The 16,284-nt window shown below is 35.5% G+C and overlaps 1 protein-coding gene across 3 annotated transcripts in view; it reads right to left on the bottom strand.

Moving 5' to 3' along the window:
• Positions 1–16,284, bottom strand: part of LOC111036530 (MKL/myocardin-like protein 1) — a 63,920-nt gene that overhangs the window by 32,584 nt on the left and 15,052 nt on the right. For 2 of the 3 annotated variants that reach the window (XM_022318568.1, XM_022318567.1), the window contains exon 1: positions 8,368–8,428. The exons of the other annotated variant lie outside the window; for it this stretch is intronic. In XM_022318568.1, coding sequence (XP_022174260.1) covers positions 8,368–8,428 — 61 coding nt within the window. Of the gene's footprint in view, positions 1–8,367; positions 8,429–16,284 lie in introns of those variants that run through there. 3 annotated transcript variants of the gene reach the window in all.

Here is a 16,284-nt window from a genome sequence, read left to right on the forward strand (position 1 = left end):
ATTAGTTTTTATTTCGGCGTCTCACCGTCGCAACCGTGCGGTGTAACGCCGTCCACACGAACATAATCGGACGCGAGTACAATATTAATTATTATTACTATAATGATTCGGTATGATTGTAATGTAAAATATAATCTCCAAAACAAACACGAAACGTTCCAATCCCAAGCCAGACAACGCCGCTGTAAAACTCACAGGAAGGCGGCTCGAAATGCAAAAAAAAACCTACCTATATTATAGTCAAGCGAAATTTCTTATTCTCTCTACCCCCACCCCACATTAGCCTATCAACACCCCTCCCATCACCAATCCCTCAACAGTTTATGATAATAACAATAATATATTATAAATTCGTCGTACAGTCGTCACACATATACGGCGCAGACGAGACACGACGCGTATTATATATAGGAATACGCGAGTGTGTTCTCTTCTCCTGTCATAATAATGTGAAAGTCTATAAGACGTACGGGCTACATATATACGTAATAAACGTTTTATTACGATAAATCAATGCCAAGATGACGACGACGGCGTTGTCGCATTTTGTTTACTCGGCATATATTATGTTTATGCGCATTGTACGGTTGCTATTCTGCAGGCGGATACGTAGGTATGTATATAAATACTGAAAATAATATAATACGAGCACAATATTATATCCTCGTCTTAAAACGACAGAGATCGGCGAGGTTTTTCGGAGTTGAGACATGAGAAAAATGAATGGACAAAATCGCGGCGTTTACCGTAAGTCGGAGAAAAATAAATAAAAACGATTAAAATTCAACGTCTAGTATTTATACAGTATAGGTCTATAAATGCTATACACGCATTACACGCTCGTACAGGATAATATATAACACAATAAAATGTTATAATATTCTGTGATATCTTTCACCTTTAATTCGTATAATTATTGTCATAACTCCAAAAATTCTACATTGTGGTTTCACGTTTTAATTTTAAAAAAATAAAACGCATCGTTTAACATTATTAATACCACTTCAACCTGAGTTAAAATCATATAAAATCCAACGAAATCAGCAAACTTCAACTTTTTGATATTAGAGCAATTGTCTCCGTTGTTAGTGAATTGTATATAATAATTAAACAACAACAGTTGAATGTGCAGTTGATAGTTGGATAATAAATTTTAGATTCTGAGCGGAACAATGAATGGTATACCTACAGAAGTCGAGATCAAGATACCGCTCATCTCAATGGTTTCGACTGATCCAGCAAAAGGCCGAACTAGGCGTGCAGGCAAGCGACGAATTAATAGATTTTCTATGGGAGGACTTAATCCTGAAAACTCGTTATTTTTTATGAATATATTTGGTAAAACGGTTTAAAAAACTCTCGCTAAATAACTAAGCTCTAGTTATAATTTAGTATTTTTTTTAAGGTTGTAATTTTAATCCAAATATATATTTGTTATAATCTGCAGTTTTCGAATTGGATAAATCAAAGAAGGGGCTACAAGGACTTTAAAAAAATAGCGTCCCGCAAATTTATATAGACCTCGACTATTGTGGGTATTTTGTTAGCCATTTATACGTACAATCCTACAAATTTAAGACAGACTGCATCTAAAACTATTAATAGTGTATGACATATATGCATTGACATTACTAAACGGCAAAACACCACATTGACCATATCTTAAAAAAAAGATCTGCGAAAGTTTTTCGTGGAATACATTGACTAGTTGTCTCCAGTTTGTCCGTCGAGACAGAATCTCTTAGACTTCTGGCCACGTAGGATTCACATTGAGTGTTATCAATAGTATTATTAGATAATTTTAGTCATATTAATCTTGTACCTAACATGCTTGCGATAGTTGCAGACATCTGATAGAGTGACAACTGACGTGTACGTATAGTATAGGTATGTACCATTTATTGGTAAAGATATTTTATTTCATCGATTGGTAATTTAAATTAATTCCAATGATAATAGAACAATAATAATATGTCAAAAGTTGTAAATGACGAGGTATTGTTTAGTGGGTGCCTAATTTTGTTTTCAAATTATTTATTATGTCCTGCTGTTGACATCAAAATATCTCCTGAAAAGCAATATTGATATATGTAACAGTATTATATGGAGTTACGAAGTAGCATACGAATTAGGCCGCCGATTTGTTCGGTGGCCGGTTTATTGTTGTTTTTTTTCCATACGTATATAATAAAATATATAGGTACTTGTTATTATGTGTATATAATAGCTTTCGTACAAATCGTTTCTGCAGCGTCGACGTCGGCAATCGCGGGTTATATTATATTGGCGGCTACGATGAATTAATCAACCGGCGGCAGCGGCACGAACGTTTGCCAACTACCGTTTGATAAATTCGCGTTTTAAAATCGAATCAATCACGAGCAATATTATTATGACGTATTAATTGCATATATATATACATACATAATTACACATTACATATACGCGAAAAGTGTAAATCGCAAAGCATAATATAATATATTATGGTCGCCGATGGTTAAGATTTTAGCAACGATTACGATGTCGACACGACGCAGCGGTGACACTGTGTGTACATATAAATATATAATATTATTATTAACAGGACGGGGGATAAGTCCCCGTAAAAACTTCGCTTTTTTTATGCGGTGGCGACGACGGACGACGACGAGCACGTTGAGATTTAAACGGCTAATAAAACGCCGGGAGATGTTATTTTTATCTGCACGCTAGCGCCGCGAGACCGCCGATTCGGATTTTAAGTTGTTTTTTATATCGTTTTTTTTTTACACGGGTTCTCGGCATCGATCAACGCGTTTTATAAGTCACGCGCGTGCGGTTTTTAATTTTTAATCACCGTCGTCGGTCGGATTCGTTTTGTGTACTTTCTCCCTACCTATATATAATGATAAATAAAAATACATGAATATGCATTATTATGCATTTACGCATATACAATATACATAGGCATATATACAGTATATATATATATATATACTAAAGAAAAAGATAGAGAAAGACGCGTTTATTCTAAATTATTTATTTTTTTTTTTTTGTAATTCGCATAATTATATATAATATGTATTTAGTTTTGTTTTATTTACTTTTTTTTGTTTTAAAATGTTTACACGGGAAATCGCGAGCAGCACACGCATAAATAATACAATCCTTTACGTATTATTCACCGACTATAATATTAACGAATAAACAACAAACATTGAGATCCTATCCGTCGAATTCTTTTTTTATTCCTCGATAACCCGAAATTCGTCTCGCGCACCATCAGTATTCCACTGCACGTCTGCTCGGGATATGTATAAGTAAACGTTTCCAAACGACTATTCTCAAAAAATGTAATTCCAATCGAATGTTTTCAACAGTAAACTATGCAATAATGTCGTGTACTATTATCACTGAACACTTTACAGAATAATAAATTAATGGATATTGAATGTAAAATCGAAAAAAATGTTAATTCTTATAATCCCTAAACATTATAAACCTATACAGTAAAATACTTATTCATAAGCTAAAACAACAGACGTTTTGAATTGAAATCGGAACTATAAGAAATTGACACTCTTAAAATGTTATAGTAGGCAATCAAGTTAATTATTTAAATGCCGTTAAGAAACCAGATATATTTCAAACGTTACAAGGCAATATATATACAACGCGGAACAACAGATTCACGCAACGGTCGAAAATAACTTAAAAAGTTCGTGACTCTTCCAGGCAAGCCTGCATAGTTCATGTGTACTTTTTTTTATACAGGGTGATCCCTTTAAGTGTCTCTACCACTCATAATTTTTACTTAATGGTTAACTTTTTTTTAAATACTATAATTTACATAATTAGATGGCATTGCAAAACGCCATTTTTGAAAAAAAATTATATCTTCACAATGTCCTATCTTTTAATTGTTTAGCCTTTTGAATGAGAACATATATTTTTTGTACAATTCCGATACATAAAACCGAATTTTGGACGATAGTTAAGTATTTAAAGTTTAGATAAGTAGATTTAATCGGCCAAACATTTGAGAGATTGCCACTTTAGCAGGTAGGTACGTATTAAACTCCAAAGTATAGAAATACTTAAAAATAATTAACTACTTGTTTAAAATGTGGTGTTTTTAAATGGGTAGATATAGGTAGGTTTCCGAAAAATAAGCAGCTTATGATTATGAAAAAAATTAAAACTGATGTATCCGAAAATGTTGTTTTGCAAAAATAATATGATCGTAATAGTCAAAATCTATTGAAAATAACGAGTGAGTAGGTATTACGGATCACCTTGTATTATTATAATATACGTCATATTATTGTTATATTTATAATTTGTAATATGTAATATGTATATCATATAGTATGAAACCGATGGCGCCGCGGACGTTGCACAATAATTTCACACGTCGCGTGTGTGTCGTGTACATAATAGAGTTGTGCAGCGTGCTGCCTACGCGGGCGATCGATGTGAAAAAAAAATTAATCAAACGGCAAACGCGCATAACACGTATATTACACGATTGTACCTATACTACACACGACGACTGTCAACAACAATTTTACGATTATCACAACAACAATAATAATAATAGTAATAATAATAGAAATCATTATTTATATTATTATCATTACGGCGGCCTAAACTATTCCCCTGAGCACGACCGTCACCCGGTCCGCATCCGTTTACACCTCACTGCAGGAGGAGTTGCACGAACCGCAGTCGGGGTGTGTGCGCGCGCGTGTGTGTGTGTTTGTGTGTGTGTGTGTGTGTGTGTGTGTGTGTGTGTGTGTGTGTGTGTGTGTGTGTGTGTGTGTGTGCGTTTGTGTGCGTGAGCGTGATTGGCGTCGTCGTCACTTTATCGTCGTGACAAATTCGCATCGGCATTTGTTGGCAAACGACAATGTGGGACTCGACTATGGTCGGCGAATGCCGAACCGCCGCGGCAAATCTGCTACCTAAACGCGACGGGCGTGCATAGCACAGCGAGTACAGCAAACTCGCGTACTCGCGCGCGTATAGTACGCGGTACACTCGCGCGTACACGCACGCGCAAGCGCACCGCCTCTCTCCGGGCCGCCGCGTTTGTATTGTATGCTATACGTTTTAGAACCGAAAATAGCGTTCATTCCGCCCGGCCGCCCGTTGCCAACAAAACGCCATCGCACACAATCGCGCCGCGCTGGCGTGTGCCAATAACCACCAATATAATACGCTCTAAATAGGTCCGTCTATAACCCCATTACGACCGATGCTGCGCCGCGATCACCTTGTCTCCAGGACGAACGTCAAAATAATCGCCAAACGACCCCGACCGTCACCTGCGCACCGCCCCGCTATGCTCGTCTATATAATTTTCGCAGTGAACGCTCGAGTGTACGCGCTACAATGCGTATACAAATATAATACTGAGGTACAGAATATTATAGCGTATTGGTGCCTTCGAGCGGCACCTGTGAATAATGTCTGGAGCGAGAGAGGGAGAGAGAGAGAGAGAGAGAAAGAGAGAGAGATTCTGCAAGAGTGCAGACGGAGTAAGTAAATAGTTTGGCGCGAGATGATTATGATGAGATGTACACACCTGTAAACCTTTTTCGATGATTCTGTCTCCCGAACCGTTGTCCGTGCATGCGAATAACAATAATATGCAATACACAACGTCACAACAATAATACGAGTACAATAAAATAATACATTAAAAAGATGTATCGAAATACCATTCATTGACAATAAAAAAACTTCATACATTTTACACACATGTATTACAGTCTCTAACGTTAAGATATGGTTTCCCAGTGATATATACTGTTGTACCCATACTAAAAGTTGCTGGTTTTTCTCACTTTAAAGACAAACTAAAATATTGGTTCTACAATGAACTCCATACAGGAAAAGAAAGAAATTATCTGTGTAATAAATCAAAAATGATTATTCATATCATACTACATATCACCGTTTTCATCCTCGTTTTTATTTTTACTCCTAATTTATAATGGTCATTAGTTTTAGATGAGTACCTGTACTACCCACTCTAGTTCTACAATAAGGGGTTTTACCTCAGTGTACGCCATGCTAGATGTATCCCGTTTGTGTTAAAATGTCTTACCTGTGAGCAACATTTATTTAATTCTAGCAATAAATAATACTTTTATTATTATTATTATACATAGTTTTCGTTCCAATCGCATTGCGGTCCCCCACGTCACGGGCCGATTAAATCGTCGGAATATTATGCTTTTTTTTACTCCCCCTCGTCGAAACGGAAGCCGGTCGATTAATTTTTGGAACCTACGCCGAGAGGAAACGTCCCCGTGTGTGCGTGTGTACGTACGCGTCTATTTATGATGCTAACTGGGTCACACGGTTCAGGTGCGTATATAAAAGACTGCCGTAGGGTTAACTCACGTGTACAGTATACGAATAGGTATATATTATATTATATATAGTGTCATATAGTGGCGTCACGGTTGCAGCGGCGGCGGCGGCGGAGCGGCGGCGGTGGTCGTATTTCTAGACTCGGCCGCCCGCACCCGGTGGACCCGCTCTGTGTCAAGGACGTTGTTCAGCGACGACCGCGAAGGATAAAAAGGACGACGGCATTTCGCTTTGCAGCCGCTTTTCAGGCTGGAGAAAGCCGCGTGTACGCGACAAATGATATACCGTAGGTACACGTATATTTGTATGTGTGTGTGCGTATGTGTGTGTGTGTGTGTGTGTGTGTGTGTGTGTGTGTGTGTGTGTGTGTGTGTGTGTGTGTGTGTGTGCGTGTTGCTACTGCTATGTTGTTCCTATCGTTCTATACGCTCTTAACCATCANGTGTGTGTGTGTGTGTGTGTGTGTGTGAACGCGACGTATACGATTATTGTATACACCTAGATTTACTATACGGATTTCGATCTACGCGGTTGTACGCTGTTGAATGAAACGTCCCACTCACGGATGCGGCACGATCTCCACACGATCGCACCAATTCGCCGACGATTGATGTGGTCATGTGGAATAATTAACGGACGGCCGCGTGTATGTACCGTATACCAACATTATATTATAACGAGTATAATAGTATATATACATGAAACGATATTATAGAACTAGTGTTATGTATACGCCCAGACCGTCAGTCCAGAACTCAGCCAGTGATTTTCGTTTCGAGCGATTTATTAAAAGAACAATCGCGTTTCCGGGTTATATCATTATAATATTATTATACTACTACATATTATTATATAGTATATATTACTGCAGGATGGCGACCGGCATGCTGCAGTGTAGCGTAATTACACAGAATAATCCTGCCACGAGAGTATATATACAGTTCGAGCCAATTTGGCGACTGCATTTAATATTTCCTCTGGCCCGGAGAAAAAATAAATAAAAGTCAAGACTCTAGAAACACGGTAGAGTGGTTGCATTAGTATGTTTTCTTTGAGTTTTAAAATTAATTATTATGGTCAACGAACGTCGGCGAGTTAGCGAAATAAAAAATTATGGTTCTGTACATTTTTTTTTTTATTCCGAAATACAAAGTGACGATCGTCGTCAAGAATATAATATTGTACATTGATAATGGCTAAAACACCGATAACCATAGATACTGATTTATTTATTGCGAAAATAAATTATGAACAATCGAGACATTAGGACAACAAACGATTCATCAAAATGACGAAACTTTGCATTGTGAACAATATTCTCCTTATACGCTCGCATAATAAATTACATTAGTACGCATGCAATAAAGCTCCTCTGACGTTGACAATTTGCATCGAACTACGAAATGTCCACCGGGATAATTACCGGTGATAAGATTCGAATAAAATAATATTACTTGGATTTTTAAAGAGTTGACTAGGCGGTTTGGCAAACGTCCTGTTTTTTTAAAACCATACTGTATAAATATATATATATATATATACACACACACACACACACACACACACACACACACCGAAAGTATATATCTATGCGTATCGCGCGAGGATGCGACGTTTATCATTCGTAATCATCTACTGACAGGAATTTTTTTCTGGCGTAAACCGGCCGAAACTAATCTAGGACGTGTTTCGAAATATTATACGAATGCTAAGAGCTATGATTAAAAGGATTTAGAACTTATCCTAGGAACCGATTGCAGAAGAATCGTTCGGCGGCTATAGCCTCAGCGCGCAACAGTTGGTCGGGCCAGAAGAGAGCGACGCGACAGCGGCTGCAGCCACATTCGAAATCCACTCGGGCAAGTGATCTACGCTGTTATATGAACGAATTCGTGCGACTACGTTTATCACCTTTTACTAGGAGTACATGTCTCTATCATTGTTTGAATAACCGCATAATATATCACGATCATTATTTATATTGTATAATATTTTGTGCAACAGTACCTTGACAGTGTTTACAACAGCATTTGGCATCTGGTACCTCTGTGCTGCTGCTGACCGGCATAATGACCCAGTGACTCTACGGGAGACGACCTCCACGCTCGCCGTTCCTCCCATAACACGCGCCCCTCGCCACCTCGCGCATCACCGCCGATGACCGCCGGGACCGCCGCCGCCGTACTTCCGTCGGTGTCGATGGCGATTATGTCAGGACGACTACAGCGACAACGGGCCGACCACGAGAGTAAGCGTTCATCGGCAGATGGTTGCAGGCACCCCGATGACGGGGGTGAAAGAGGTTTTGACGACGAGTTGTTGGTAGTACACACACGACACACCGTTGCGTTACGACGCGATAAAATACGAGACGACGACGGCGATTGATTGTTGTGTGCACAGCACTATATATTGTCACAAATGTATTTTTTCGCTTTATTTGTGTGTAGTGTACCTACGAATGTATAAAACGAGCGAAAAAATCGGAAAACTCGAAAGCGTTTTCTCTCGGATGCGAATCATACGGACCAAAGCTTATCGTCAGCTTCTTTCTGTGCATGCGTGTACCTATATGATTGTGTATTTGTATGCGGGTGTGCCCGTGTAGCGTGTAAATGTGTATATTATGTGCGCTGTTCGTTGGAAAATAAAAAAACTGTTTACATCGGTTTTGCACTGTGCGCGGGGTAGGCTGGCGTTTCGGCGTCTGCGGGCCGTATGCGTTATAGTAACGTGGTCCCGGGGACGTCGAGCGCGCTCGGCATCAGTCGGACGCGGAATTCCTTGGCACCCGTTCAAAATCCCCCGTGTGCGTGTGACTAACGGACGACGGGCCCCGACGATCAGGAACCCGCGATCGCACCCCCTCTAGACGTCAGTATACGACCCTCCTCCGGACGTACAAATAAGTGTACGAAATATAGCTAGGTAGGCTTATAGCGACGACCGCGCGATTTCCGGGTCGTCCGTTCGGCGACGAGAAAACGAAATAACAACAAATATAATTGCCAATTTACAGCGTATTACAATACAAACATCTAGCGTTTCCGAAACCTTAATTGTGTTAAGAAGATTGATATTTAATATGTTATCATCATTAAATACCAAACTAAATACCATCCGCGTGAGTACCTGCAGGATAAATCAATAACATCACCCATACGTATTGTATAATACGCTAATATTCATATAATAATGTATTATCAGAGCAGAATTTATTAAAGTTATTAGAGATACGCGCTCACCCTTTCACAAATTTTAAGGCATAATGAGTAATGATAAATTTCAAAATTCTAATTACAAAGAATAATTTTAAACAATACAAGTTTAAATTCGAGTATTGAAAAAAGAATTTAATTAAATCAAATACTTGCAAAATTGTTTAGAACATCGATAAATAACCAACAATATTCTTGCCTTCAAATATGGTACACATATATACATTATATATACAATATATACATTTACATTCCTTGATTTTTTTTTATGTGACACAGGCAATATAAAATAATGTATAATAATAATTTAGCGACAATACAATAGATGAAATAACTGTCAAAATAAAGAAAACAAATATTTTTTTGGCCACAGTCGTCGCTTACTTGTTGAGACTTTTCCTCCCTTTATTCCCGGTCTGTAAATTATAACGCAAATAATAGTGTTTTTACCATTATCTTTATGATCAGTTTTATAACGTGGGGCGATATATGTATGCACATATATATAATATAATATATATATATAGGTATCTATTATAGTGTATATTATAAATGTATTATATAGGTACGCCATACGAATATTTATGTGTTCGGCGTACGACTAGGAATTTATAATTAATCGCACGAAAATATGCAGCTAGACCCTAGAGAAGATCTATATTTAGAACTCGATGCGAACCCCGGCGGATTTATGGCCCAGTGTGGGCAGCAGCCCGTTAACGATGCACTTTTTCGCACTTTTACCCGTGCGTCGGGGTCAAAGATAAGCTGCATACGCGCGGGGGAGTAGTGAAAACCCGTGGCCGTCAACAAATTCAACGGACCGGGAACGCGCATAACCAGAGCCCAAGGGCGCCACATTATAATATTATCTATACCTATACTGCAAATGATAGATGTGTGAGCTATAAAAAAATGCCACCGACGCGAGACTTAACCCAATTATATTATGCTGTACATTTTTGAACGGGGAGGGGAGGTGGTTGCGTTTGTTTACCAATGCTGCACCGCGGTATCATACCCGATGCTAAGTCTCGAATATGTACAATTAAAATTGCATTCTTGGCGCCGTGTTCCTCTTGCAGCAGACACCTCATCGAGTATATATCAACAGCATATACATATTAAAGCAATTATAGTACTGCGCATTATTCAATACATTTATTATTGAGACATGAATAGACAATATATTTATATCGATCTTTTTGACATTATTGGTGCGATACAATGTCTTTACCGTTTCAGTAACACATGATGAAATCGTAATAAGCAATTACATTAAAAATATTGTACATCCATATTATATACTGAGCTTCGATTTATAATAAAAAACCAACGCACGTGATCATAAAAACATAAGAAATGTTTTTGTCCTTCAAATTTTACACCTGCGGGCTAGATTTTAAGCTTTATCGATTCAGAATAAAATAAACTAGATTTATGTGTACACAAAATAATTTGCAATAATGCACACATTTGCAGACTATACGTAAAATAAAACCACTATAAAACGTTTACGAAATGCGCAATTTAACGAATAAACATTTTTAGGCGTAGGTACTGTAAATACCTAAAATATTTCAAACATAAACTAAGATACATATTATTATTATAAAAATAAATACAGAAAAAATACTGTCACATGAAATAACTCAAGCACTAACCATATTACATTCTGTTTTCTCAATATTGTTTAAAATTGATTTTGTCTATTTATTCATATCATTATAATATAAGATACGAATTGATTATATTAGTTCACGGACCGTGGTTCAAACAACTACACAGAACATCGTCATATATACTCAGATCTATATTTTGAGTCTGAAGCATATGCTTCTACTTAGTAGTTAGTAATAACAGAAATATGTTATAATTAATTTATTAATCTAAAAAATACTGCAGTAGTTTTGTCATTTGTTATTAAACATTTTTGAAACTCATTTTTAACGTTCATAAAATATATACTTGATGACATTGAAAGAACAAAAATAAATTTATAGCATACAGAAGATTGAAATTGTTAAATATGTCTAATAAACTTGCGCAAAAAAATGTTAAATGTCCAAATGAATTTCCTTAGAAAGTAATTATTTTCACTATAACAATATGTTAAGATTTTAAGAATTCCTGGCACAATATCATGGAACTTTAAGTGATAGCAGACTTACTTAACTAAACAATTTATGTAAACATTATATAATATGATCACTGTTGTTGGCAAATAAATGATCATAATTATTATAATTTCAACACGTGAAAAGTGTTTTACAACTTTATAAGGTGGAAGGGGGAAAAGATTGAAAAAATCGTATTCAATTTATTACACAATTACTTTACAATGTAAGAAAGTTTCCATGTGTATTTTTAACTTCATTCTAACTGAATTTTTTAAAATAATATTAAATATTTCAATAAATATTGTACTTTGTATAAATTAAACATTATAGTAAAAGATTATAGTACAGGTTTTTTAAATACAGACATATTGATTGAAGAAAAACGGCTAAACATTCAAATAGACGAGCTGAAAATCGCAGCTATCTACAAAAAAAGTACTACTAGTAAGAGTACTAATAATAAGATAATAATATAATGTTCAGTATACCAAATGGCATTTATGTAAGATCTATAAAATTAGATAATAATATAATTAATTACATGAAACAAGGAACATACCCAAAATAATCAATGCATATTATATTGGCCACACTTCAATTGGAAATCATTGAGATTGCAAATAGAGCAGTTTATTGTTAATATACCAATTCAATAAAATAACATAAATTGCTTACTCTGAATACAACGAGAATTCGTTAAGACCTTAAGAAAAAATATTAGTCAATGAAAATCCACCGAATATATATTTAATTTTTCATCCACTAAACAAACATTATTGTTAAGACACTTAGCTAATTTCATGAATGTTTACCATTATGATACTTAAATTAAATATTCGCACTTCGCAGTTAACTTAATTAAAGTAAACCCCCACAAATGTATGGTGTTGATGTACCCAGTAGAGGACAAGAATTAAAAATATACATAGACTGAAACTCCGAAATATATATATTAATTATGATTATATACTCTTTCCATAGAATGACGGATGTCGGGATATGTTAATTTACCCACACCAATGAAATTTGGAACTTTGCTAAAATGAGTGGCCCGCAGTACATTTCCCACAAAACTCTGATCCAACATCGAACAACGTATTTACATTTAATATCCCCAAGTATATAACATGCGTGTATAATCTACAATGCAGCAAACAGGAAGAACGCATGGGCGCGCGAATCGTAGTGGGCGCCCTCGGTAAGAATGGATCGGACCAGCTGATCAACAGGTTTATACGGCTATTTCGCGATGTCGATTGTGTGTCTGTATGTATATATAAACTATATATATATACATATGAGACAGAGAAAAATAGTATACTGGTTCGCCAAAGCGACGATATATTTTTATTTTTTTTGTTTTTATCCAGGTGGGCGACTGCGATGGGCGTAATAATGCAATAATATCCGAATTACGAAGACAAAATAAGAACGGAAAGACGCCCACTGCACTTGAAATACACAGTGTTTTTATTCTGTAAAATCTATAAATTAAAACAAAAAAAATGCTGCCAACTGACCACTATTAGACTTTCATATACATAATTTTTTATGCTCAGTGTAAGTCATTTTGAACAACAACCATTACTATATTATTCCCTACGTCATGTGAAGAAAAGTACAAAATAATATTGTACTTCAAAATACTCAAAAAGCTGTAATCATCATCATTTCTTGTCGTTACTTTATTATTGCGGACACCAACCATCACTTAACAAAAAAACATACTCATTTTTCCTTTGGGCAAAAACTGATAACAAAAACTAATAACGCACTATATATCTAGATACTGACCTAAGTTAACTAAATTAATAATGTAAAAAGGAACGTGAATTAGGGACTTTAAAAACACTTCGTTAAAAACATAAGTAAGTGAAGTTACTGTAAGCCAAATGTGAAATATAGCTAATAATATTCAAATTCCGAACAAATAAAAGATAATAAAACAACAAAATATTTATAAAAAATAGAGATAAAGAAAAATCTTATTAATAGGTGAGTACCTAGTGGCTACTGTCAGTTGAAAAGAAAATTAAATTGTGGCCCTTAATATACTAAGGTTATTGTGAAACTAAAAATGAATAAGCTATTATGAGTAAATTATGTATATATATATATAAGCATGATTTATAGTTTATACATAAGTATTAAGTATTTATGTACCTGGATTTAATAATTACCAATAACATTTAATAGAAAAATTGTTGAACTTTAAAATATTATCAATGTTCATTGTGTTCATTGTCTAAAAAAGCAATTAAATGTATATTTTTACCAATCACACATTACGTACTAAAATCGAACATTACTTTAATTATTACCTATTGTTTTCAATAATTTCCTTTATCAATACCTAACAGAAGAAAAAAAACGTTCAAATGACGAGTATTAACTCAAGTGTATTCAATATGCATAGGTACATAAATACTGAAAATAGAAAGTTTTGTAAATCGGTATGGGTACTAGTTGTAGCGAGTATCGAAAAAATTACAATACGTAGGCACATAATTACGTATATTATATTTTAATATACAATACATAAGTATATCCAATGCACGTCAAATCAGATTTCATGTGTAGAGATTATCAACTCAAAACACTAATATATCGATCATACAAACACATTAACCTTAATTTGATGCTGATTTAATGTACCAGAATTCAAATTAAAATATCAACCATATTTTTGATAATTTATCGTTTCAAATTTCTAAAACTTGTTAAAAACGTATCAGCTACATTATATAATATAATACAGGTAAAGTGCAGTTGTTCAAGATTACGACATGATTAAACTATATATTATACAGCCCGACCACCGTCTGCACTCGGTAGATGAACCCAACGACGGCAACGTGGACGAGGAGCTTATTGAAGCTGCAACAGCCACTGCAACAGCCACGTGCCTCAACTCGAGGATCGCCGACGATGACGACAACGCCAAGACATATTTTAATGGTCATGACCCTCGTCGTCGCTGTGACTGAGGGAAATAAATAAATAATATAATGCGAAAGTCTCCTCGAACTTTACAGACTCCACGTAACCGTGACTAAACTGCGAACGACTCATAACATATGATGCAGCTTCGCTCAACCAGCTTACCGATAGCTCTGTGCCATTTTAATAATATATAATCTAATATACTACCCGCTGCGGGTAAAAAATATAAGCGAGAGAGGGAGAGTGAACGATTCTTTTGACGAAATTGCACACAATATAATTGTACTGATGATGGGATGGCAGCCGGACGTTGTTTGTGACAACACACATGCACAACAAATTACTGTGCATTTACGGTCTATTCGCCCACGTAAATTGGCACATGTAACTGACATTTTTTCCCCTTTCTTCATCGCCGAAAAAACACGACCCAGCAACAGCGATTATTGCGATTTTTATTTTTGAAACTGGCAACACACACATCGAAAACAACAATTCCAGACGCCTCCGGACAACAACAGGCCGTCGGGGACACGAGATAGAACGAGCCGGGTGACCGCGTACTGTGGAGAAGCACCAAAACTTTTCACGCGACTACATAAGAATAATAATAATAATATAATGTTTCCTCCTACCCGATCAACTCTCTTGCCATACCACAAAACCATCTCTCATCGTTTTCCGTCGCACCCATACGGTTCCTCCGGCTTTTCATCGCGATGGGCATATATAAGCAATAATACATGGCACGTTATCCTTGCAAATTCCGTAAATCAATATATAAACGCACATATTGTATACCTATACGGCCGTTAAGGTTTGACGACTTTATAATTTTGTGTTCTAAACGTAATATACGTGTAGCATTATATGATAAAACATAGAATACCTATAGATATATAAACACTAATAAGTAATAATACACACCTACATTATGTCATTAAACAATATGCTATTTTACGTACTCACTAGTAGTCACTCGTTAATTAAAAGGAGCTCGAACAGTACTATTTACTTTTGTCAACATTTTTTTTTACTGTAAAGCTTTGTAAAAATGTTATATAATAAAAATGACATAATTTCTATAGTTACTAAAAAATATCCAAGTAATATTATGCACATCCAAAGGCCACAAAAGTATAAGTAAATAGTTTAATTTTGATTTTAATAAAGAACACTCACAAGTTATATAGTAAAGAACTACCACCATGCATGACAACAGATGACAAAAAATAATTACCTAAACAACAACTAAGGTTAACATGTTGCCTTCATATAAACAATGAAAGAAAAAAATTTTTCTAGTACTTATAATTTTTGTTTCAAAAAGTATTAACTTTTTTCTAAATTTGTATTTTGTAGTAAGAAATGCGATTCTCATATTTTATACTACATTCCATTATTTATTTATACTTGTTGGTAAAACCACTATATCAACCTTTGGTTTTTAAAAGGCAACCCATGTTTTGAATTTTATAATCTGAATCAGAATATTTTTTAACAATTTTAATATCTAAAAATATTAAGTATTACCTAAATAGTTTAATTAATTAATAAATATTTAAAGCAACTACGGTGCCCTATCAATTTCAACAAGTGCCCCTTATTACTTAACTTTCCATACTTTTCCTTAACGTATATGT

This window comes from Myzus persicae, unplaced genomic scaffold (genome assembly GCF_001856785.1).
Source record: "Myzus persicae strain clone G006 unplaced genomic scaffold, MPER_G0061.0, whole genome shotgun sequence".
NCBI lineage: Eukaryota > Metazoa > Arthropoda > Insecta > Hemiptera > Aphididae > Myzus > Myzus persicae.